General features: G+C 33.3%; 1 protein-coding gene across 1 annotated transcript in view; it reads left to right on the plus strand.

The window, feature by feature from the left end:
* Positions 1 to 8,023: 8,023 nt before the first annotated feature.
* Positions 8,024 to 25,943, plus strand: part of LOC139492611 (3'-5' exoribonuclease HELZ2-like) — an 88,424-nt gene continuing 70,504 nt past the window's right edge. The window contains exons 1-6 of the mRNA XM_071280760.1: positions 8,024 to 8,077; positions 14,265 to 14,527; positions 15,724 to 16,003; positions 20,067 to 20,174; positions 24,942 to 25,013; positions 25,685 to 25,705. Of these exons, the coding sequence (XP_071136861.1) occupies positions 14,465 to 14,527; positions 15,724 to 16,003; positions 20,067 to 20,174; positions 24,942 to 25,013; positions 25,685 to 25,705 (544 nt within the window). The 5' untranslated portion in view covers positions 8,024 to 8,077; positions 14,265 to 14,464. The remainder of the gene's footprint in view (positions 8,078 to 14,264; positions 14,528 to 15,723; positions 16,004 to 20,066; positions 20,175 to 24,941; positions 25,014 to 25,684; positions 25,706 to 25,943) is intronic.

Genomic DNA, 25,943 nt, shown 5'->3' on the forward strand with positions numbered 1-25,943 from the left:
ACCTTAAAGATTACTCATGTTACGTTCAGGTAAATTTGCTCTCTCTGCTAGCTTTCCATTGTAAAAACAAATTAATGTCCCTCCTAAAGGAAACAACTAAATAAGGGATCTCTAATTACAGGGCCAATTACAGGAATTGGCAAATAGCCTATTGCTAGTGGACATGGATGCATATGCATACATCACTAAAAAGCATACTTAGTACCACCTCCGCAATGATTTAACAGCCGATGGCACGGTGGGTATGGTTGTCCTGCGAGAGAACGTTCTGTGCTGGTGATTTGGTCCTGTCAGATGCTGGTGGGTCCTGATTCTGTGCTGGTGGGTTTGTTTACATTGTATCAGAACGGCAATAAAACGACTGTTGCGTTGCTTTATTTTTCTCTGATGTGTCATAAGTACCATGCAAAGTATATTGCAACAATATTATATTGCAAACGTCGTGCAAGTTCGTTAAACGAAATTGTCCTGACGCTGTGCTGGTGATAAGAAAAACGGTCCTGGTTCTGTGCTCCTATGTCCTGGTTCTGTACCTTTATATTTTAGTTAAAAGTGGCATATATTCAAGATCATTGTTGCTGTACTGTTATTGACTAATTAACTGTTGTCTGCTTTCTTGAAATTGACATTGTTGTGAATCTGTTTACTGTTAATATGAGAGAAAAAATACCTCTATTTTTTTATTTTGTTTTAAATTAACTGTAATCTTATTTATTGGCCTGTTAATGGAACCCTTCTTGTCCCCTTAATTTTAAGATAAGAAAATATGTTTACGATTTTCGAGATTACGATCATTTTGCAAGATCACCAAAATACGTTTTTTATATAATACTTATTTGTTTGTGAACAATGGAGTGCTGTTTATAAGAATGACAATAGTATTGCGGGTTTGTTTGTTTTTGTTTGTTTTTGTTTGAAGGGGGATGGGGGGTGGGGGATAAGTTAGAGCGAGGTTACAGCGAAAATTTTAAGCTTGGAATAGTTTCCCGTAAGATTTAAAAGTTGTATTTTAAAAGAATATGTATCTTATAGCTAATAAGAATCACTTGCTGTATCTGTAAGATTTTTTCAACATAATTTTTTTGTCTTTACGGTTATCAGGTATTTTTTTTTTCGAAAGTTCTGTAGAACACTAAACAAAATCACTATTTTATGAATGGGTAGAGTAGAATATGTAAGAGAATGAAGACAAGATAACCTAGAGAACACTAACAAAACTAAGATTTCTTAGCTTTTTTATTTCAAAATTCCAAAATAAATAAATATTTTTGATAAAGAATTACGGGGGAGGAAGTGAACAATGTGTCCTACTATTCTATATTTATATATTTCTATGAATAAAAATCAAATGTGCCTTAATCATAATTGAAAATTAGTAAATGGAAAAAATACCCAACTAAAATACACTTTTATTTTAATATTGGTAATATCACTAAGCTCTGTAGTAATGACTCCTGACTTAGATATTTCACTTCATCCATTTTTTTTCTGCATTTTTTTAAATTGTGAATTCTTAGTATTATTATATTTCAATGTAGCCTTAATTTATATTAAAAAAAACTGAATCTAAAGCCAGATATATTAAACATTTTTGTTTAAAAATCAACGTAAACACGCCTGGAAAATGCGTACTCGGCTGTCTGTAATCGACCATTTTTAGACACCCTCCTAAAAAACAAGCCGGGGTGAGGGTTCAGAGATGTAAATTAAGTACTTAGATCAATATTTTATCTTTTCGTGTAAGCTTTATGACCCCTTCTGTGGCCTGTCCATTACGAAATGTGCAAACTGCAATAGTATCAAAACAGCACAGACAATGAATAATAGAGATATAATTTTGTACATATATCAAGGGGAAACTTCTTGCAAAGCATTATTATTTATAGTTCATTATTGTATTTAGTAGAAAAAGACAATTTGGTGAGAAAAAAAAATCACTATTTTTGTAGAAAATTCACAGGAGGAAATGAGGAGGGTTGGTTGGGTAGAAGTGGGGAGGGGTATGCGGAGCGCTAAAAAACATGTCTATGCGGCATGGGCTTTGATCATTGTTGAAGCATCAATGTAAGGGGCATTTTAAGTCTTTATAAAACTTTTCTTATTTTAGATACTATATATTGTTATCTGACATTGGACGAAAGATGTTGCCCTTTTATGTAATTATGTAATACAAGTTACGATCATTTGAAAACACATATTAAACAGCCAAATGGATGCACAAGAGCTAAAATAGGAGTCATAGATCCTATTGACAACAATAATCTGCCTAATTTTATTGATTTTGTAACATTTGTTTCAAATATGACCAACTTCTTATCCACGATCACCAGCACCGTATCAGACCCCACCAGCACAATGACAGGACCCACCAGCACAGTATCAGGACTTGAATAAATTGAGAAAATGCTAAATTTTAATAAATTGCAATGTTTTTACACAAAATAGTATTGTCGTGTGGATTGCGGTATAGAAAGCGGACTCTATGAGCATTTTTGTTTTATTTTTTCAGTTCGAGATTTTCTGAAAATGGGCATTTTTGTGTTACACTTACTGAAACAGTTTAGAGGGTCAACTTTTTAATGGTTTACATATGAACCCATTAGAAACAAAATTGAAAAATCTCAACTGTTTTCCTCCATTTTTCATGAGTGAAAACGTCAAAAATCATCATTTGTTTACATTTTTTCATGGATCACCAGCACCCGTCAGGACCGAATCACCAGCACAGAACGTTCTCTCGCAGGACAACCATACCCACCGTGGATGGGGAAAATAATAAAAGTCAATATACTGCAAATCAATACTATACAATCTAAACTAAAGGAAATAACAAGTGTCACCTTGTTCAAATTAATGAAATGATGTGTAAAATTATCTGTATGATACTTTATTATCTTGAACATGTTGAATTTTTATTTAACAGAATTTGCAAGATTGAGATGGGCACGTGTCAGCTAGAATAATGTCAGAATGTGTTAACAATTTTCTCAAGCTATTTCTAATAATAACTGGACCTGCCACGCAAGCGCTACGTGCATTAATGACATATTACTTGCAAAACAACAGCCTGACTTTTGAAGAGTTTATTGACAGAAATCAACATGAAATATATCATCTATCCTCTAATAATAAATGTTGTCAATGTGAAAACGAGTCAATTGCTCGAAGAAAGACACCAATACAATCGGCACAAATGGAAGTCTTGTTTGATACAGATTCACAAATAACTAGTAGTTCTAATAAAAGGAAAGATAATCACGATTACCGTAAAAAGGACAAGTGCTGTTGCTATGCAAAAAGTGAAATTTGCGTTGACGGCTTAGATATAACACTGCTGAAAATACTGCTTCTTCAATTTTGTGATTTATTTTTTTGGACTTGTTTTTTAAATGCTGTACACTCTGGCAGTTTTGAACAATTTTTGAAAGATAGACAGCATGAACTGTTTCATTTATGGGAACCAAAAGTTACATGTTGCGAATGCAACAAACACAGAAATACTTATAAGCGCCCCAAAATACCCGCAATTAGTCGACAAGAATTTGAAAGCTTATACACGTTTGACAGAACAATTAAGCAAAGCGGATGTACTTTAGATGATACATGTGCTTATGCTGTTAGGCAAGGAATCTCACAGAATAGCATACAAGACTCTGAGCTATTCCAAATTATGAAAAAGTGTCTTTGTCCTCACCGTATAGCAATAAGGGGCATAGTGGAAGCGAGGAATAAATGTTTACATAGCACAGAAATACCGGAAAATGAGTTCAAAATTATGTGGGAAACTTTAAAAAACAACATTTTAAGAATTGAAACCATAACTGGCTCCCAACTCTGGACCGAAGAAAGCATTAATAAACTGAAAACAAAGTTGGAAATTGAGGTTAGTTATTAAAGTTATTCACCATAAAAAAAAGTCATTCATTAAACAAGAAAATGCATCTTAGTACCTTTAAACTATTTTTTTTTATTGAGAGCCAAAGATATACAAATATAAAAAAAGGACATGCTAATTTGAATGAGTTTTACAATATCAAAAAAAAAATGTCTACTGTAAGCGTCAAACGTATACCTTCTATATCCTTCTATTTCACGTAGACTATTTACCAAGACATTTTTAAAAGGAAAACTAGCTGTCAAATTCATGTTCACTGATTTGACTCCAATTCTCGTATTTGATTTATTACATGATGAAACGTATATCTAATTCAAAGAAAGTTTAAAATAAACAAATTTGCATAACATATGCTCTATAATATTTCGAGTGTATTTTAGTCTAGACTCCATCTAATTACCATTGTGGTTACCTCCGAAAACGACCGACGGCATACAATCCGTTATAAACATAAATATAGATGAAGAAAGAAAGCGTTTTCGTGCATTTGTATTGTTCTAGTTCTGTTTAATTTCATATTAAAGATTAACTATATATATATAGATATATCAATAGTTGCTACAATGCATACGGCTCAGTACTGATTCTTGATTGAATATAATAATCAAAACGCTTATAATTTATGAGGAGAATATTCTATAAGTGTAAGAAATCAGACTTTTTTTTAGAAGATAAAGTGTTCGCATTTTTGTACTATTTAAGGTGTTTATGTTGAATGTAATGCAGCCGTTTGACATAAGATTGTTTTGTATTGGTTTATCGCCTTAGCTTATATGCAATACATACTTTATATTGGAATATTTATATCTAGCAAACAGTTGCATTGAGAACACCAAAAGGCAAGGAATTCGAGCGGACTTTTAAATTAATTTCGCATTTAAAGGGAAGAAGATTAGTGGCCTTATCTGTATTTCATCTATACTTCATGATCATGCCAGTAGTAATTCACGCACAGGCTACTTTGCAGAAAGAAAGAATATAAGAATAAGAGCCACCTGTATTTATGAGATCACATTTATTTTTCTCATTTCCACAATATTAATATGTAAAATATATGTATATCTTGTTTATTATAATTATTTTACCAGAGTATTCTCAACCAAATTAAAACCTTTTTGGAAAAATTAACACGATCGCAAGAAGATTTATTAAAACTGATGGTGCCTTTTAAAAGTGAATTGAGGAAAGATGAAATGAGGAAAAGAGAATCGAGGAAAAGAGAATTGAGGCAAACAGGAATGATAAAAAGAGGTAACTAGCTAATATAATTAACCAGGGCGGATCCAGCCATTTTTAAAAATATAGGGGGAGGGGGTCCAACTATATGCTCCTATTCAAATGCATTGATTGGCCAAAATAAGGGGGGTTCCGGTTTAGATCCGCCAATGTAAATAGACACAGCTTATAAGTCTCTATTTATTAACCTGGCTTTGTTAATATTTTTATGTTGACGACGAACTCATTTCACGTGCAAATATTGTTATATTTTTTGTGTTCTTGCGTAATATACACAGGCAATTGTTTCTGTTAATATGAGGTTTTCTATCCATACCAGTACAAAAAACACAAGGTAGCTAACGGAAATTTTCAATGTGTTCGCTTCAACCAATATTTTATTACTTTCCCTTGCCCCTTTCACGAATAAAAGTACACCAGTCTGTCGGTAATTGATTTATCTTAACAATGGAACAACTCTCACGTACCTTGAGAATACCCCTGAAACAGTGTAACACACTTGTGATTATAATTCTTGACCTTTTTCCAAACCATTGAATTTGTAAGTACTTAACTTCCGGTTTACTTAGGAAGTTAATAAAACTGTGCAATTCCATTGGTCACATTTTTCTGGTTTCTGGTAACTAATATAAATAAACAGGTAACCAAATGAAATTGACCAATCAGATTGCACTGTTATAAAGGGTCATACCTGAACGGGATATACCTGAAATGAAATAATTGTAGGTCGAAATAATCGCCTTTACCTTATATTTGACTTTTTACTAGATTTTGATATTATGACACAAGGAGCGGTCTTTGTTCAATATTGTTTATGCTGTTTTTTCACAGTGGTGATATTTTTTTTCACAGCGTATGTACATGTGTACGGTATTTATAAAGACTAAACTTGTTCACTGTTACCAAGGAGGTTATATCATATGACCTCCTTGCTATGACCATGTCTGTTGTTACGTTTCAGATTTTAACGTCTATATATATATAAAAATTTTATAAAGGGGTTTCACATCCTTTTTTTAAGTGATGTTGATTATCGAGCTCGTAAATTTCGACAACATCCGTTCATTGAAATGAAACCTGAAAATATACAACAAAATTTAGTTTGAATACAACCAATTTCAATTAAATTCAATTTTGCCTTGGAGGTTGAACATGAATAAAGGTATCCCATGGTAACATTGCGTGCGTCTGATTCTCTTTTCTGTGTTTTCCGATATCAGGAACATTCGATCTTCCCATATGAAAGTCAACATATGTTATATAGAAACTAAACATATAGAGAGTCAAATTACCAAAAGGGATCTAATTTTAGTCGAATTCTTCTGAGGTCAACTTTGCTTGAGAAGTGAAGTTTTAAGGTATGTTAAAAACAAGTGGCAAAAAAAGCAACTTTAGCATAAATGAATTACGGTGCAAAATGACGCATTTTTAAAGCAAACGAGTTATTCACTCAATAATGCACTTATGTTACACCAATGACCCAGTTTGAGTTATGATTGGAAGCCTGTAAATATCTTACCCGCCATAATTTTTATTTGTTCGTCCCAAGTTAGGATCGTTTATTTCACTGGTTTTCGTTTGTTGTTGCATTGTAAAACTATGACATTCACTTAATTTTTTGCACATGAATCAGGACGTTAGCTTTCTTGTTCGAAATGTTTAAAATTTGTCATTTGGCTTGATTGACTGTTAAATACCGTGCGGTACCGTATAGTGACTGACTTCTACTTCTTTTGTCTAGAAAAAACAAAGGGCACCAACTGAACAAACACACATTGACAATCTTTCTTATAGATAAGAAGATATGTCATGCTTGTCAATGACAAAACAGTCCAATATAGATCAACAACTAAATGTGACTATAAACAACGTATATGTCAACATACGATAAAACAATTGACAAAACCAATTCCGTACTGTAAACTATAATTCTAATGCAATGTAACGTTTGTAACGTTCATTTTGATTGGATAACGTCACTTTCTTACATGGCATCAATTGATTATTGATGCTATGGGACGTACGCGCAAGCGCAGATGGCATATGACAGATTTTAAATACATGTTTTAACGTTGTTTTCTATCAGTTTCATTAGAATGGAGATAACAATATTGTATTTTAAGCTCCGACGGCATCAATTTGGGAAACAATAAAGCGTCGCCAGTAAACTTAATTTGCGACCATCAAATCCCCAATTGATGCCGTCGGAGCTTAAAATACAATACAGTTATTTCCTAAATAGCCCCGCCAATGACAAAATATTAAAATATTAAATAATTTAGGAGGATACAAACAGCAGCTTGATTTGTGATAAAACAATAAACAAAAATCAAATACAGACGGTAACCAACAACAAAATCACTGAATTACACGATCTAACCATTTTCCAAAGCACAGCGAACGTCTTATATCTTTGATATTTCAAAAGATGGTTAAAAACAATCATGCATAGCAGATCTGATTGAATAGTTAATCATAGGTCATTATCTATTGTAGCATACATCTGATTGATATGTTAACTAGGTTATTAACCTTTCAAAATTGACAGTTCAGTGCATCCGCTAGGAATAGATCATTTCATGCAACGCATATTGCCAATAATTTACTTAATCTCATAACCATGTTAATTTTGTATGTGAAATGCATTCATGATTTCACCACTAAATGTGATACTCGTGTCTAAATTGTAAAAAATATAATTATCAAGTTTTTCGGGCGATATAAGATTTACACCATTGCTGTCCCATAATAATATTTTTCCTACGAAACAGGTGACTCAATTTCTTTAGATTAATTAATTTGGAATTCAAAAGCAAAATTGAATTCAGATCATTCAAATGTAACACTATGATTATTCATGTATTTTTTTTTTTTAATTTTTCATAGCGACGGGCAGCAAGACATCACAGCCATTAGCATCACTATCATACAGAAACTATAAACAATGTAAGTAAAAGTAATTGAATTCATAACTAAGCCAGGGTTAAGATCCGGTCCACATTGCGGATTAAGATATGATGTCGGAACCACGGGGTTATTATTTCCATTGGTTGCAGTTCTAACTGACGGCATCGAGTAATAAAAGGCACTTTTTACGGAAATGGAAACGTGCCCGGAAATTTAGAAATGATCCTTGTAAACTTATCGCTCCTTTAAATACACGTATTTTAAAAGGTTACCAGTTCAACACTGTATTACTAATAAGATCATTGAATATTGTTTTATTGGTATAAATATTGATTTAAGTCTCAGTAAATCAGAAGCCAACTAAATTTTACTTGTATGTTATATACATAATTATACACATTCATGGATCTATAATCTATCGAAACCTGTATCTTGACATTGCACCGGGTCATGTTTTCTCTGACTGTTTATGACGCTTTACACTAAATCCATTGGATGTTGGATGTGTACAGATTAATTATTTAGTCTTAAATATATGATTTTTTTTTAATGAGTTGGTTGTGGCTTTGAACTAGCTGTCAGATAACTCTGAGTACCCTCAGATCTGTTCCTAGTGTCTTTTTGTTGTTGGGCTGAACAAGTATCCGGCCACGTCCACTTGTATTTTTGTCCATCTTATGAGTTAAGCCTTTTTCAATTGATTTTTATAGCTCGTTCTTATTTTGTACTGTTTTACCACTGTCCAAGGTTAGGGGAGGGTTGGGATCCTGCAAACATGTTTAACCCCGCCACATTATGTATGTATATGCCTGTCCCAAGTCAGGAGCCTGTAATTCAGTGGTTGTATTTGTTTATGTGTTACATGTGTGTTTTGCCTCATTGTTTGTACATAAATAATGCCGTTAGTTTTCTCGTTTGAATTGTTTTACATTGTAATTTCGGGGCCTGCTGACTGCCATTGGCGATTTTGACACCTTGTGTTTGTGGTATAACATCTTGGCCACAAGTTTATCGGTTTCCATTTAGTATTAAATTTATATTAAATTAAGATCCATTTCGTTACATCTTGTGATCAATTTTATTTGGCAATCGCCATTGGCAGTCAGCAGGGTTTAAGAACATCAGTTGTTCGACCTGTTAGTCAAAAGCGTTTTGTTTCAATATACTTTTTCACTTTTTTGGTCTTTTGAAAAATGTTGTTTGTGCTGTATTTACACCCTTCTACAACGGAATTTGTTTTACATGCACACGTGTAAAAATTGCGGTTTTTATCCAACGCAATCATAGGTTTGAACGTAGTTTTCAATTTAGACTCGTTTTGTTTTTTCGTTTGGGCTTGTATCATAATTTCCCTTCGGTTTATATCATCCGTTCATCCTATATTGAATCTTAAAATTTAAGAGCTTATCTGAAATTGAGAGTAATAAATATAGACTTCCAATTACCGTTTCGATCCCTAACATCACTGAAGAGACATATATTGTCGAAATCTAGATCTGGTGTACAAAAAAAATATTGACACCTTGTGTTTGTAACATATAACATCGTGGCCACAAGTTTATTCGGTTTTCCGTTTAGTATTAAATTTATATTATTAACATCCATTTTGTTACATCTTGAGATCAATTTTATTTGGCAATCGCCAACAGCAGTCATCAGGGTTTAATAACATCAGTTGTTCGACCTGTTAGTCAAATGCGTTTTGTTTAAATATACTTTTTCACTTTATATATATATACAACTCGTCTAAACATCAACCCAACAATCTTTATAGATCTGTAAATTTGCGAAAATCCCTCGCCAGGATTCGAACCATACGACCACCTGGGCTGCACAATAATGAAACTTTTGGTGGCCATGTGTTACCTTTCCTCGTCAGTTTCAATCTAGCGGCGTTCTTCAGTACCTGATATATAAGGCATGGAGATGTTATTGTTACAGATTAGCTCAATAATCTATAGTAAAGGATCCTACAAATTAATGTAAGATAAAGTCACAGAAAATAATAATATTTATAAGTACGTCTGAATCAGTGACAACTCTACAACAGATATATATATATTTATCTTACCTCCTATACATTTCTAGGAATGTGATTGGTTAAAAGCGCCCTCGTGGAGACCGTGTATATCTGATATTAGGTTAGTAGGGAGGCGGGGCTTATCTCATACGCGGTTAGTAGTGGAGTTACGTCCCTTTATGTTCCATATAAGGTAGTAGGGAGGCGGGGCTTGTTTCATACACGGTTAGTAGAGGTTTACCTTCCCTTTATAAAAACAAAATGGTACTGAGAAAAAAATCGTAAAGGTTTCAACAGAGGAAGAAATTGATGATTAAGATTGAAAAAAAATCATATAACACATTCAACCCTCACAAGTTGTTATTGTTGGTATCTGTTTTTGTAGGATCAATGGAAGTAGTTTCTTAATGCTAAAAGTATTGAGGACTTGCTCATTTTGATAGGTCTAAATTTCACACGTTAAGATAGTCGGTAAGATAAATCCGTTTCACAGTGTTCTAGTGACCTAATACGGTATATATGGGGTCAGTAAGTTTCATATGGAATTTACTGACCCCATATATACCGTATTAGGTCACTAGAACACTATGTAACTAATAGTACACAGACATGTATCACCATCATGGCTGGTGATCCGATGGATATATATGTTGTAGAGTTGTTACTGACTCAGACGTACTCATATATATATATATATATATAACTCGTCTAAACATCAACCCAACAATGTTAGATCTGTAAATTTGCTTTTGCAAATTTTTGGTTCTTCCCTCGCCGGGATTCGAACCCATGCTACTGTGATATCGTGACACCAAATCGCCTGCACTGCAGCCGTTCCGCTAGACCACACGACCACCTGGGCTCTCAGATATATATATATTGTTGGGTTGATGTTTAGACGAGTTGTATATATATATATATATATATATATATATATATATATATATATATATATATACAACTCGTCTAAACATCAACCCAACAATGTTAGATCTGTAAATTTGCTTTCGCAAATTTTTGGTTCTTCCCTCGCCGGGATTCGAACCCATGCTACTGTGATATCGTGACACCAAATCGCCTGCACTGCAGCCGTCCCGCTAGACCACACGACCACCTGGGCTCTCAAAAAAGAGCTTTCGGTGGCCATATGTTACCTTTCCACGTCAGTTTTAATCTAGCGGCGTACAACAGTACATGATATATAAGGCATGAAGATGTTATTGTTACAGATCAGCTAAATTATCTATAGTAAAGGATCCTACAAATTAATGTAAGATACAGTCACAGAAAATAATTATATTCATAAATACGTCTGAGTCAGTGACAACCCTACAACAGATGTATCCATCGGATCGCCATCAATGATGGTGATACATGGCTGTGTACATAATGTATATACAACTCGTCTAAACATCAACCCAACAATGTTAGATCTGTAAATTTGCTTTCGCAAATTTTTGGTTCTTCCCTCGCCGGGATTCGAACCCATGCTACTGTGATATCGTGACACCAAATCGCCTGCACTGCAGCCGTCCCGCTAGATCACACGACCACCTGGGCTCTCAAAAAAAGAGCTTTCGGTGGCCATATGTTACCTTTCCACGTCAGTTTTAATCTAGCGGCGTACAACAGTACATGATATATAAGGCATGAAGATGTTATTGTTACAGATCAGCTAAATTATCTATAGTAAAGGATCCTACAAATTAATGTAAGATACAGTCACAGAAAATAATTATATTCATAAATACGTCTGAGTCAGTGACAACCCTACAACAGATGTATCCATCGGATCGCCATCAATGATGGTGATACATGGCTGTGTACATAATGTATATACAACTCGTCTAAACATCAACCCAACAATGTTAGATCTGTAAATTTGCTTTCGCAAATTTTTGGTTCTTCCCTCGCCGGGATTCGAACCCATGCTACTGTGATATCGTGACACCAAATCGCCTGCAATGCAGCCGTCCCGCTATACCACACGACCACCTGGGCTCTCAAAAAAAGAGCTTGCGGTGGCCATATGTTACCTTTCTACGTCAGTTTTAATCTAGCGGCGTACAACAGTACATGATATATAAGGCATGAAGATGTTATTGTTACAGATCAGCTAAATTATCTATAGTAAAGGATCCTACAAATTAATGTAAGATACAGTCACAGAAAATAATTATATTCATAAGTACGTCTGAGTCAGTGACAACCCTACAACAGATGTATATATATATATAAACGAGTCTAAATTGAAAACTACGTTCAAACCTATGATTGCGTTGGATAAAAACCGCAATTTTTATACGTGTGTATGTCAAACAAATTTCGTTGTAGAAGGGTCTAAAAACAGCACAAACAACATTTTCCAAAAGACCAACAAAGTGAAAAAGTATATTTAAACAAAACGCATTTGACTAACAGGTCGAACAACTGATGTTCTTTAACCCTGCTGACTGCCATTGGCGACTGCCAAATAAAATTGATCACAAGTTGTAACAAACTGGATCTTAATATAAATTTAATACGTCACAGAAAAAAAATTGTTTTACTTGTGGCCACGATATTGCGCCACAAAATTTTTGTGTCAATATTTCTTTAGTACACCAGATCTAGATTTCGACAATATATGTCTCTTCAGTGATGTTAGGGATCGAAACGGTATTTGGAAGGCCATATAATTTTCTCTCAATTTAAGATTGACTCTTGATTTAAGAGTCAATATAGGATGAACGGATCATATAAACCAGAGGGAAAATATGATACATGCCCAAACAAAAAATATATATAAAAGAGGGACGAAAGATACCAAAGGGACAGTCAAACTCATAAATCCAAAACAAACTGACAACGCCATGGCTAAAAATGAAAAAGACAAACAGAAAAACAATAGTACACACGACACAACATAGAAAACTAAAGAATAAACAACACGAACCCCACCAAAAACTAGGGGTGATCTCAGGTGCTCCGGAAGGGTAAGCAGATCCTGCTCCACATGTGGCACCCGTTTCAATTTAGACCCGTTATAAACGAGTCTAAATTGAAAACTACGTTCAAACCTATGATTGCGTTGGATAAAAACCGCAATTTTTTTACGTGTGCATGTCAACAAATTTCGTTGTAGAAGGGTCTATAAACAGCACAAACAACATTTATATATATCTAGCGGGACGGCTACAGTGCAGGCGATTTGGTGTCATGATAACTCAGAAGCATGAGTTCGAATCCCGGCGAGGGAAGAACAAAACAATTTGCGAAAGCAAATTTACAGATCTAACATTGTTGGGTTGATGATTAGACGAGTTGTTTATGAGTATGACTGATCGGTACAACGAAAGTGAGAAAAACCATCGAACTGAGATGACCAATGATAATCTGTTTATTGCTATTTTACCTTTGACGACGTTGTCAATCTCATGTCAATTTCATTGTCAACGCAACATGCCACCTTAGTCTCTAGCGATAATTTTTCAAATCACTCGACTACGCTGAGAGAGGAAATTATCCAGCTCACATTATCAGTCAGCAAAATCAAAGGAAAGTTTCGTAAAATAGCGATAATAGTTATTAAAGAACTGGTCATCATCCCTGTCTTAATCAATATCAGTGTCCTGTTGGCGATCCATGTAATACGATTATGATCTATTTCTTTTTAATAACTATCATATAATTATTAAACGTTTTATTTATAAAGAATACTTATATTTCGAAAAAACTCACTGTCATTTTGTCAAAAAAAAACCAAAAAATCGATTCTTGTATCATTTTAAATCGCATTAACAGTTGAACTTAGTTATCTATGGTATGCCATTCTGCTATTTAAGGTGAAATCTAACAAATTCGGTTTGAAATCGTGAAGTGTGTGATTTTAAAAAGTTTGGTATTCGACAAGATTCCTTTTCCCTGAGTGCAACCGTCTACACTTTTACACGATTATTAAAAGAACATATTCAAATTGCAGATATGTTTTCTTATATTTGCAAGAGTAAATTAGGCGTCAAAAAAAAAGAAAAAAGAAAACCGAGTACAGGGTTAACAGAAATTAGTAAAAACACATTAAATGATTGTTTCATTTGAAATCATGCCAATAATAAAGTACTATTCTTTATTTAAAGCGATAAAAGTAACATGTATATAATAGATTTTAAAACTTACTGAATGCATGCGTATTAAACAATTTTTTTTTTATTATCTTCAACATTTTAGCTTCTATCTGCTTACACCCAAAGCAATTAAAACTGAAATTGTCGACACTGCATGTCAATGATGAAATAGAAAATGCCGAGAATAGATTAAAAGAAAACTGTCATAATCTGAATTTATCATTTCGGAAAGAAACATCTAGAGACGGAAATTGCCTCTTTGAGGCTGTTGCATCACAGTTGAGTGATCTTGGTATCAAAGAGATGTCTGCACAGGAAATGAGACAAGAGGTTATAGAATATCTGATGGAAAACAGAGATTTTGAGGTATTAATGCTTATTATTCTAAATTGCAAAAAGGAGACAAATAGGAGTCTCTCGTGTTTTGAAAAACATGGTGTTTTAAAGGTATCTTTAAAAAAGTGTTACGGTGATGGATGTGGAAATTCTCTTAAAGGGAAAGGGAGGGGGCACTGACTGCCTAAGAGTTCGCTCAAGTCATGTTTCCCTAATTAATCAAACAAGTTTCCCTTAAAAAGAGAGTAAGGCACTCTGGACCACCAAATCTGCCTCTGCGTTAAATTAGTGTACTGTGTAATTAAGCATACACAAGTAGTATAAACATAACTTTCATCACTTTTTTGAGTTTGTTTACGTTAATCCTTCTTAAAAACATTACGAAAGATTAACAATATAAATATGATGTATGAGTACCGATAAGTCAACTCTCCATCTAAGATAACATCTAAGACATAGTATAAAACGTTAACAACTAAAGGTTAAAGCACGGTCTTTAACATGGAGCCTTGGCTATAAAGGGCCCACAATGACTAGTTTTTAACGTTTCAAACAGGACAACCAGCAGTCGTATCTATATAAAAAGCGAAAAAACGAAAGTTTTTTTAAAACCACACCAACAAAATACAACACAACCTCCTGAAATGTCAGTTTAAAGAGGCTATTTTTCCTATACAAATAGACGGTCACTGTCAGTACTAGTTTTGTGACATATTTGCTGATGAATCTTTCGTTTATGCTTCATTTTGATCCTTAACCAATCGACAAAGTAGAATAATAAAATAAAACGAACCTCAAAGAAAATTTTAAATTAGCAAATGGCAAAAACAAAAGTTCAAACACATCAAATAAATTGCTACTTTTGTAGCGGTGAATATCCACAAGTGTCAACCATTGAAAGTAATTTCTCACAAAGCTGCCATTTTCATATAATAACCTTGAATGGTTGAAAATTTCGGATATCCACATCGTCTAAATGTCATGATCGTATATTAATTGCCTATTTGTCATAGTGGAACAAAATATAAAAAATAAGATGAAAAACCATAATTTTAACACTATGTTATTCATAATAAACCACACAATTGCCATTGCACACCGAAAGTATCTAGTTGGCCCAGGAAAAATTCACGAGGAGTGTAAAGAGAGCAATTCTAAGGATAGATGAACTTGTATGTACTGTTTGTAAAGGTTTATTTTAATTGGTTTCATTTTCTATGTAACAGGGTGTTGATGGTACAGTAAATATAGAACATTTCATCGATAATAGACCATTTGAGGACTGGGCTAATAATATGAGGCAAAATGGCGTATTTGCTGACCATATTGTTGTGGTAGGAATAGCAAATATGCTTGAAACAAATATGTTAATTGTAACAAGCAATCCTGAATCTAATCCTGACAACTGTATGACTCATATTGTTGGAAGCAGAAATTACCGAGGTGTACCGATTCTTTTAGGCCATGTATGGGAAAACCACTATTACAGCTTGATGTCTGTGGATGGTAAGTAGAACATAAATCGTTAAGCAAAACGGACTAATGGACGCATTTGAATCTACGGGAGGCTGGGAGGAAAATTCAGTCTATTAGTTTATCATTTTCCGTTTCGGCATTTCTTACTACCACCTTGTATTTCTTACATCAAATTTATATCATATCAATTGAACAATTCACATTTCTCAATTGGAAAGACGTAAGCGAATAAATCTCTTAACTTAAATCAGGAGTAAGTAGCAGCAATCTGCATGTCCATCTGATTGTTAGTTAATTAATAATGGAAACGTCGAATGTGTCAAAAAAATAACAACTCGAACAAACAACAGAAAACATCCGACGACGACCAATGGGTCTTCTACACAGCGAGAAAATCTCGCACCTGAAGGCAGGCTTTTAGCTGGCTCAAAAATGTATGTTATTCAGCATAAATGGACGTCACACTTAGGTGCTAAACATTTAGATGAACAAAAGGGAAAAATCATTCAAGACTAACAAAGAACAGAGATTCCTGACTTAGGACAGCCGCTAAAATGTGAGGTTCAACATGTTTTGTCAGATCTCCATCCTCTCTTTATACCTATAGTCAAAGTTGAATAAAACCCACGCAAAAATGCGCACAGTAAAACTCAGGTTAAAAGAAGTCCGATGTAATATAAGTTATCAGAAGAAACTTAGTAAAAGTACAATGCATGGATATATGTATAAAGGATTTTTTTATTACTTACTGTTATATTAAAACATTTGAAACACATTAAACTGAGTGCTGAAACACTAAATTCAATATTTTGTTCTTGTAAATGTTGGAACAATAACGTCAATTTGAAATATTTAAAATAATTATTTAGATATATGAACTAGATCTAGTAAAAGTTTTTATATGATGTACACTTTTCGTCTGCTCAACACTAGAATTAAAGCTTGAAAATAATGCAGTATTTTCCTGAAGTGCAATGTATCAAAAATTTCTACTGCACCTCAATTTATTAACCCCTGCTGCATTTTATAAACATCGTATTTATTTTTTTATACTGAAAAAAACTGTTAGTATTTCCGTTTTTGGAAATTATTCGGCAGAATTAGGAGATATATCATAACCTGATTGTAAAAAGTAATAATTATGTCCATAATAACAAAAAAAAGGAAATAGATAAATTAATCCTATTCAAATTTGTTTAATTGCCAATACGTTGTATTATTGCTATAAAAAAATTAAGTTTGAAAGCTTCTATTTTGATGCTTTTAATTTAATGAATAATTACACAATGAGATCTTTGTGTATTTTGCCTAAATGGTTCGTGTTTTATTCTTAAATTGATTAATTTTATTTACAAAGTGCTTATCAACAAGTAATCTAATTAAAATTAAACCCTTTAACTACTGCTCTTCTGATACTCGCTCATTAAAGCAATCAGTATTGGAGCAATCAAAAAAATAATTTACGGCTTTACATAACATTTTTTATGGCCCCGCAACGAAGTTGTCGGTGCAATATAGTTTTACCCTTGTCCGTAATTCCGTCATTCGATCAATCCGCAACAAACCATTATACAGATTTTATTTCTAAACCCCTTGATATAGTGGGCTGCTTTTTGGTATGTGAGCCAACCATGATGACTTTACTTACTTACTGTCCGGTATGCCATCGGCATGTAGGGCAGCAACAAAGGTTCTTCATTTCTGTCTGTCTTTGAACATCTTTTCTACTGTTCCCCATGTATTATTCATGTTCTTCAGTTCTCCTTCTACAGAACGTCTCCATGTGTTCTTTGGTCTACCGCGCTTACGCCTTCCTTCTGGAGTCCAATGTAGAGCTGTTCTAGTGATGGAATTTCTATCTCTTTTGATGACATGCCCAATCCATTTCCAACGCGTTCTGATTAATATTGTACCCATGCTTACTTGATGACACTGTCTTAAAAGGTCTTCATTAGATATTTTATTTGGCCAGAAAATACGTAGGATTCTTCTTAAGCTTTTAGTATAGAAAATTGACAGTTTGTTTAGATCTAATTCTGTCATCCTCCAGCATTCAGATCCGTATAGCAGAGTAGATAAAACACAACTCCTGTAAAGTTTAAGGCTGGTCTCCTTACTGTACTGTGATGATTTCCATACATTGTTTAATGATATGAAAATATTTCTGGGTTTGTTTAATCTGTTCATATTGTCATTTCCAACACCTCCATCGTTTCTTAATGTACTTCCTAGGTATGTAACTGTTTCTGTGATGGGAAGATCTTTTCAATCTACTAGGATTGGAGCTGGGTTATTGATGTTTAGGGTCATGACTTCTGTTTTCGTTTGGCTGATTTTAGGTCCAACTTGACTGGCAAATGTATTAAGGCGGTTTGTCTTCTCTTGTAAATGGTGGTGGGTATGAGATAAAAGAGCAAGATCATCAGCAAAATCAAGATCTTCTAATGTTGCTGAAAGGTTCCATCTTATTCCTCTTGGAGCATCTTCTGTTGTTTTTCTAATCACCCAGTCAATGACAACATTGAAAAGAAGAGCAGATATCATACATCCTTGCCCAACTCCTGTTTTTACCTCAAACCAGATGTTGCTATGCCCTACACTGCAAGTGAAATTTTTGTAAAAACTTTTGAAAAGTTCAATTATATCTTTTGGAATTCCATATGCTTTTAGTATTCGCCACAAGGTCTTTCTGTCAAAAGCCTTCTAGAAATCCACAGATCAATTTTCCGTTTCGTTCCGCTTCGCTAGTTTTTGCCAAAATTACGAGCTTTGGACTTTGATAAATTGTTGAAAATCAGAGTTAAACAGATTTTTTTCTTAACGTCTTCAGACATCTGGCTAATCTTTGGTATTTGAGTTAACCATAAAAGGTTACAGATCAAGCTTAAGTTTTGTTCCGCTCCGCTAATTTTTGCTGAACTAACGTGCTTTGGATTTTAATAAATTGTTGAAAATCACAGTTATACAGACTTTTTTCTAAACGCTTTCGGATATTGGGCTGATTTTTGGTATGTTAACCATAATGAATTACAGATCAACTTTAAGTTTAGTTCTGCTCAGCTCATTTTTGCTAAAATTAAGGGTTTAAGACTTTTGAAAATTGTTGAAAATCACAGTTATATGACTTGTTTCTATACGCCTTCAGATTTTGAGCGGATTTTTTTATATGCAAGACTACCATCATGTTGGTGTCCACATGTGTTGTTCAAATTGCTGTTTTAAAACTTTTTGAGACGGGGCTATTCGTGTCGTTTTGACATATCTTGTTTTGATCTAGTTTTTTTTTGTTTAACCTCCCACATTACTTAAAAAAATGTATGAGCTTATACTAATGTAATCAACATTTAAAATCTTTAACGTTATTTGAAACGTATATCCCAGTCAAACATGGCCAAAGTTACACTCCGTCATCAGAGGCAAGTTGTATAACACAATAAAGAAAAAGAAAAGTAATATTTAATAATACATGAAGAACAGTCACATCAATATTTCCGTTACCCGATATATGGTATAGTGTTCTTACCATTTGTTTAAAGATAATCTTATTATGATGAATAATGTAAAGAGTAAAACAATTATAGCTGTAAGGGATAGCGTAAGGGTTATGATTAGGGTTAAAGCGGTTACCGATAAGATCTGTATTCGAAAGACATGTAGCCTTTTTAAACATTATAATTTATGGGCTTTAGTGTTTGAGTTTCATTGTAGTTCATCATTTTTGTGTTATTAGAAATAAGTTGTTTGGGTAATCAAAGGAAACTTGAGATATTCAACCGAAAATACATCTTTTGTTAAGTTGTTGACAAGACATGTTTACTTACGAACATTCAGTACAAGAAGACTGAATAAAAATAGAAAATATTATTTACGTCTTATGGAAATCAATAGCTACAGCGTATTGTTGTTCTTGTCATATTGTCTGTGTTTTGACACTGTCGTAAACTCCATCGATTTTTGAAGTGTATGTAATTATCTTTGATGTCGATTATTATTTAATGTGTCAAAGTTACAAATATCAAAAGATATGCATTTAAAGAATTCTAAATTCTAGAGTTCAATATAAGAAAATCCAAACGAAAACCTTTTTTTTCAGGTTCTGGTGAAAAAGACCGATTAGAAGAACACACATTACAGTTATGTGAAATGCAGTCTCAACATCAAAAATCAACAGATGGCTCTCTTTCTGAAGATGACAAAGAAGGTAAATGCTTTCAGAAAACCCCACATTAGAGAAACCGGGCTATACACACGATTCACACAGAAAATCGTTAGTGGCGCTTTAATCATAACCGTTATAAGGCAAAAAAATATAAAAAAAATAATTGTGAGGTGTAAATTTCATTACATTCAATATTAATACCATTTTGGCTGATGATTAACTATTGATGCCAGTTGTTCAAACGTACGTAGCTGGTCCATTCACAATTTCTTTATCTGTTTTCTACCTTGTACCTCCTGATTTTGGTTTGATTTCATTCCAGAACTTATACAGTTCACACAATACGATTATCTGTTGAAACGAAATTAACGATAAGCTGCAAATAAAGGCAATAGTAGTATACCGCTGTTCGAAACTCATAAATCGTTAAAAAAAAAATCCGGGTTACAAACAAAAACTGAGGGAAGTATTTCTGAACACAACTAGTGAGTGTTGTTTGTACAGCAAAATATATCGTACGTATGTCTATAAAACATAACAACTATATCCATTGCAGTCAATTGTTAAGCATTTATACATACACCCACACCAACACAAACATAAAATGGTATATGGCCATGGACACATTTTAGGCATTGTTGCTACGATATTAGAATAGCATTAGTTCGAACCCCGATTAGTAGGGTGCCCAATCAACGAATTTGATCGATTTGCAATGATGGAATAACATACGGCCATATGTTATATCATTTGAAAGAGGAGAACAAGCCTCATCGGAATACCGTTGTCGTCGTTGTCTGCCGCGATCATGTTTTTTTTAAATCAGGGTCAAAGGTCAAAGCAAAAATTCCAGAAAAATGCAGTCACATTTAGTTTCTCCTACATACATGCGTTTGGAGCAAAATATAAAGAACCAATTTATAGAAAAATACCTTGTGTATCTACATTTCGAACTTATGTTACATTTTTTTCGACAAAAATGACTTTAGATTGATTTATTTGCATATATTGTGCAAATTTGAAATTTCCAAACAGCTGTTAAATAACAGTGACCTTAACCTATTCTAATTTCTAAATTTGATTTTTTTGTATAAAATTCATTACAAGTAAGAACTAAAGATGTTGTTCAGATCTTAACGTTAATAATTTGTCGAAAGCTAAATGTTTTTTTGACGTCTTTTGGAAGTAAGGTGTTCGTCAATTTCTAGGTGAATATCAAGTTTCTGTTATTGGGTGTGAAAGAGTATACACAAATGTTTTGGTTTGGAACTTGTGTAACATTAACTTTTAACTTGGTTCAATATAAGGCTCTCTGTATAACCTTGCTTTACAGAAATAAAAATTACTGCAAACGGGGGAAAAATTAAAAGTTATGAAAACAAAACGTCTGTTAGAAACAGGTAAAACACCCAATCCTACGTTTAAAGATGACAAAATTAGTAACAATTGGCTATAATGTTAACAAATATTCGAATGATATAATAAGGGAGAGGGTTATGTACAACACCGATGTATTTTACAAACAATTGCAAACATAAAAGAAGTAAGAAACTAGAGGGACATTTTACTTATAAATTGAAGACAAACTGACAACAGCATGGCAAAAATTCGAAAAAAGAAAAAATGCAAATAAAAAATTATGATCGAAGCTAGTTTTACCTACTACGCACTAAGGTTTCATGTAGTTTATGCCCACCAATCACGTCATGCTCAGAGAACGTATGGCAGGGTATTTTATTTACATATCTTTCCCCACTAGATCTGTATTACTATATTTCCCACGATTTCAAAATTGAGTAGATGTTTTATTATATTTTAGAAAATATTATGGACTGCTTAATTTTCATTTGATTGCTATCAATGATTTATAAGGTAGAAACAGAAAAATGAAATCTTATACATCGTCATCTTCGTCGCCGTGAACGTTTCTAACTGCTACCAGACAAGTATTTATATTTGACATGGGCATAAATCTGTACATGATATATTTGTTCGATGCAAATGCAACCATTTAAAAACACAGATTTCCCCTTACACGTACAAACTAAATTTTGCAACAATTCATATGACATCTGACCTTCGAGATAGACAGGTGCAAGTCATTCTTCTTTTTACATCCAAACTGAAGAGGAGAATGTTAGGGTAGTTTTGCTTTATGGAAAGACATCAAATTTATGTCTGGAGTGAAGCTCTTATTACATATTGTATAAAAGTAGATTCACAAGGAGGAAGTTTGACAAGGGTGAAATTTTAAATTGTAGCCAACTTTACGCTCAATTTGATTAGGTCACTATTAACTATTTTGATTTTTGACTTGAGATCATTAAACTTAACAACAACATCTCGAGCTGCATCTATAGATTCATCGATGGCATAATTATAAAGTTTTGACAAATCGGTGAAATCATCTGGGTTGTCATTCAAGACTAGAAAAAACAGTGCGCTTACCGATCCTCAAGAGGGATGACGTTGCATCGATATCGCATCATGTTACAGCATGTACGACTGGTAGAATGTTTCAAATGGGGAAACCCGAGACTCTTACGTATTTCGCAGACAGGTATATAGCGGCACAAATCTTGTGTACAAGTGATAGTGCCTTTTTGAAACCGTTTGCTGCATGGATGGGAGATAATGTATATCTGTATCTTGTGACTTCATTATTATCCTACCCTTGATTCATCGGGCATACAAAATAATTCTTAAAATTTGAATACTCCTTCTTAGCAGATTTAAGGTCTTTGGAAGTGCTAACTAGATAAATGACTTTCTCGTGTATTATAGTAACTGTTGATCTACCATGATGCTGGACAATCGATTCCCCAAGATATCTGATTAAGGCCTGTAGTTCTCAATGACTCAAAGAAACTTTTTCCAGTAACGAATTTGACGACCATCTTAATATGACCTGAAACACTTAAAAAATAAGTGCAGTTGTGTCTGCTAGTGTAAGATTTATAACAAGAATGCTGGTGTTATATTTTGTTGATATCATCAGTACTAAGATGGTCTAGGTCAGAATCATTATGCAATATACTAAAATATACATGATCTTTCCGTGCTCCCATAGCCTCGATAAAGCTTTTTTGTGCTAATTCCATATAACACACTTATCCCATTGTATTTCATTCTTACTTGGTTTAGGGCTTGCTTGATAGGCATAGATTATCTGTGAATGTGTCCAAGCTTCCTGGTCTTAAACGTGACCGAAGAATTTGACTTGTATATTACAATTGTAGCAAAACCATCAATTCAAAAAACAATTAAAGTGGTTTAATCAAAATTAAAAAACAACAACAAAAATATTTCCTAAAACAAAACAACGACCTTCAAACTAACTGGACTATACAAGACATACAATTCGACCATACAACAAGCAAAATAGAGAAAGGAAGTTAGGTAGTGACAATCGGCCTTGTTAACGGCCTTATAGTGTAAGCTACAAAACGATAAATGGCAAGAGAAAAGAATGTTTGAATCAAGGCGTAATTATCACTAAATTTGTGTTTTAAATTGCTATTTTCTGCGCACCGATTAACATTACACGAAAGATATTTGGCACACATATAAACAATGTCTTACTGATATAATCAGAGCGAAAATCACGGGAAACTAACACGCAATAAATTTTCTTTCGTTCAAAATGTGGTAAATTTCAGCCCAAAAAAATAGTCTTACTAAATTAATGAAATACTTATACTTAAATTCTATGAATCTTGTCAGCTTTCGTTGTATCATGATAAAAAAAACAAATTCAGGTAAGTGTTAAATATCATTTGAACATGTTAAAAAAAAGAGTATCATTTGAACAAATAACTCAGAAAGCAATAATGTTATTTTTCGTGTTGAAGATGACCTGTATGATGAGGTATTTTTGGTTACCCTAAGAAACCACAAAATTTTGAAAAACGTTACCATGGGAGCGTACGACGACATTCATGATTGGAAAATATAATGATTTTCCAATAGTTTGCATAAAAATATAGCCGTGTGTTATCTGTTAACTTAAACTCGTTAATTAGACGTATTTTTCGATACTGGACACCTACTAGATGAGGTAATAACAAAAAAGTAATTTTTGAAGATTTAACATTATTGGGCAAGATATGACACACAATTATTTATGTAGAACATTATTCATATCACGAGAGGCATAAATTGCTTAACGAAAGTTGTATTTTAAATAAAGGGCGCTTGAAATAGCACCGACGGTGTTGTAACGATGCCAGGGTTACAATCCAACCTAGGAAAGCACAAAAATAATATATTACGTTATTGTTAAATAAAGCTATATGAGATAAAAAGCAAAACAAAAATATTTAATAGAATTCGTTATTTTGGATTTAAATACCACAATAAGAAGGCATTTAAAAGTTACATAATTATGCTTTATTTCTCGATAAACTACAACATTTTTTGATGCATGTGATCCCTTGTAAATTACCATGTATAACAGAATGAGATGTGAGTTAAGTGCGAATATGAAAATTATCTAGATAAATCATCTGTCTGTTCAGCAATGTTTGCGTCATTCAATACCTCATGAAAATGAACATTGAGTGACAGTTAACAGAAAAATTCGAAAACAAATCATGATTTTTTTTAATTGAAGACCGTCAATAGATTTCTATTCGATATAAAGTATTAATAACAAGATTTTGTTAGTGGTTTAATAACTTTAAAATATTACTAAATGTATGAGTGTTGTAAATTATCTTCTGTTTTACTTTTAACAGAGCGTTGCCTATTTTAAACTTAATTCTTCTGATTCAGTTTTGTTGTGTCTAATCTTGTATTGGTTTCTTACAGTTGTTAGTGCTGATATAAATGTTACATTAGCAGGAGGAATAGCAATAAGGGAGATGAAAATTAAAGGGAAAGGTAATTTTTAATTTTACCTTTTAATGCAAGAGGCTCTCAGAGTGAAAGCAAACATGATTTTTTAACAATTGTTTTTGTCCTGGTATTTTTCAATTTCACAAGGAACACAACTACTGAACTGTAAAAGTGACAATTATCAATAGTAACAGCATAATAAAATTTAAACAAATTGGTTGAAAATTAATGAGTTTAAGCACGGACACAATTCGACACAATTTTTCAATCTTTCAAGAACCAATGAAGAACTAAAATTGTCAATATCGAAATCAACCTCAATTTTACATCAGTAACAACATATCAAAATTTGAAAAGCTTGGGTTGAACGGTTGATGAGAAATACACGGACACTGTGTGGCAGCCGTCCACCCGCCCGCCTTGCATCTTATATTAAATAACCGATTTTCTTCCGGAAATATAGATAATAATGATTGAAGAAGAATTTGCAGATACAATATATTGATATAACACCGGTGATAGCGGTGCATTGTTTCTTGCTGCGTATCGTAGGTATCATGAGTCAGATTCACCAAGAATTAGATTTTAAGTAAGTATACAGAATTGTTCCTGTTTGAAAAGTCTTTACTGACATTATACATAACATATTTTTCCATAACTTTCAGTTGACAAATTAAAAAAATATATAGAACCTTATTTTCAATTTCTTCTTGTAGAGTGGACCTTTCATGATTTTGGTAAGTCCCCTATTTAGAATAACTCATTTTTGCGGTATTTATATATATAGACTTTCAAATTAAAAATTTTAGCGTTCAAAATAAAGGTTATTTGAAATAAAGCTTAAATGACCAGCAAGACATTAACTATGCATAAGTTTAAAAATAATATTGAAATCGTCTGACTGCCTCATATTGTAGTTCTTGCCCTTTAAATTTGATAACGAACAAAAACAAAACCCAAAAGAACCCACACATT

Source organism: Mytilus edulis, chromosome 10 (genome assembly GCF_963676685.1).
Source record: "Mytilus edulis chromosome 10, xbMytEdul2.2, whole genome shotgun sequence".
In the NCBI taxonomy this organism is placed as follows: Eukaryota; Metazoa; Mollusca; class Bivalvia; order Mytilida; family Mytilidae; genus Mytilus; species Mytilus edulis.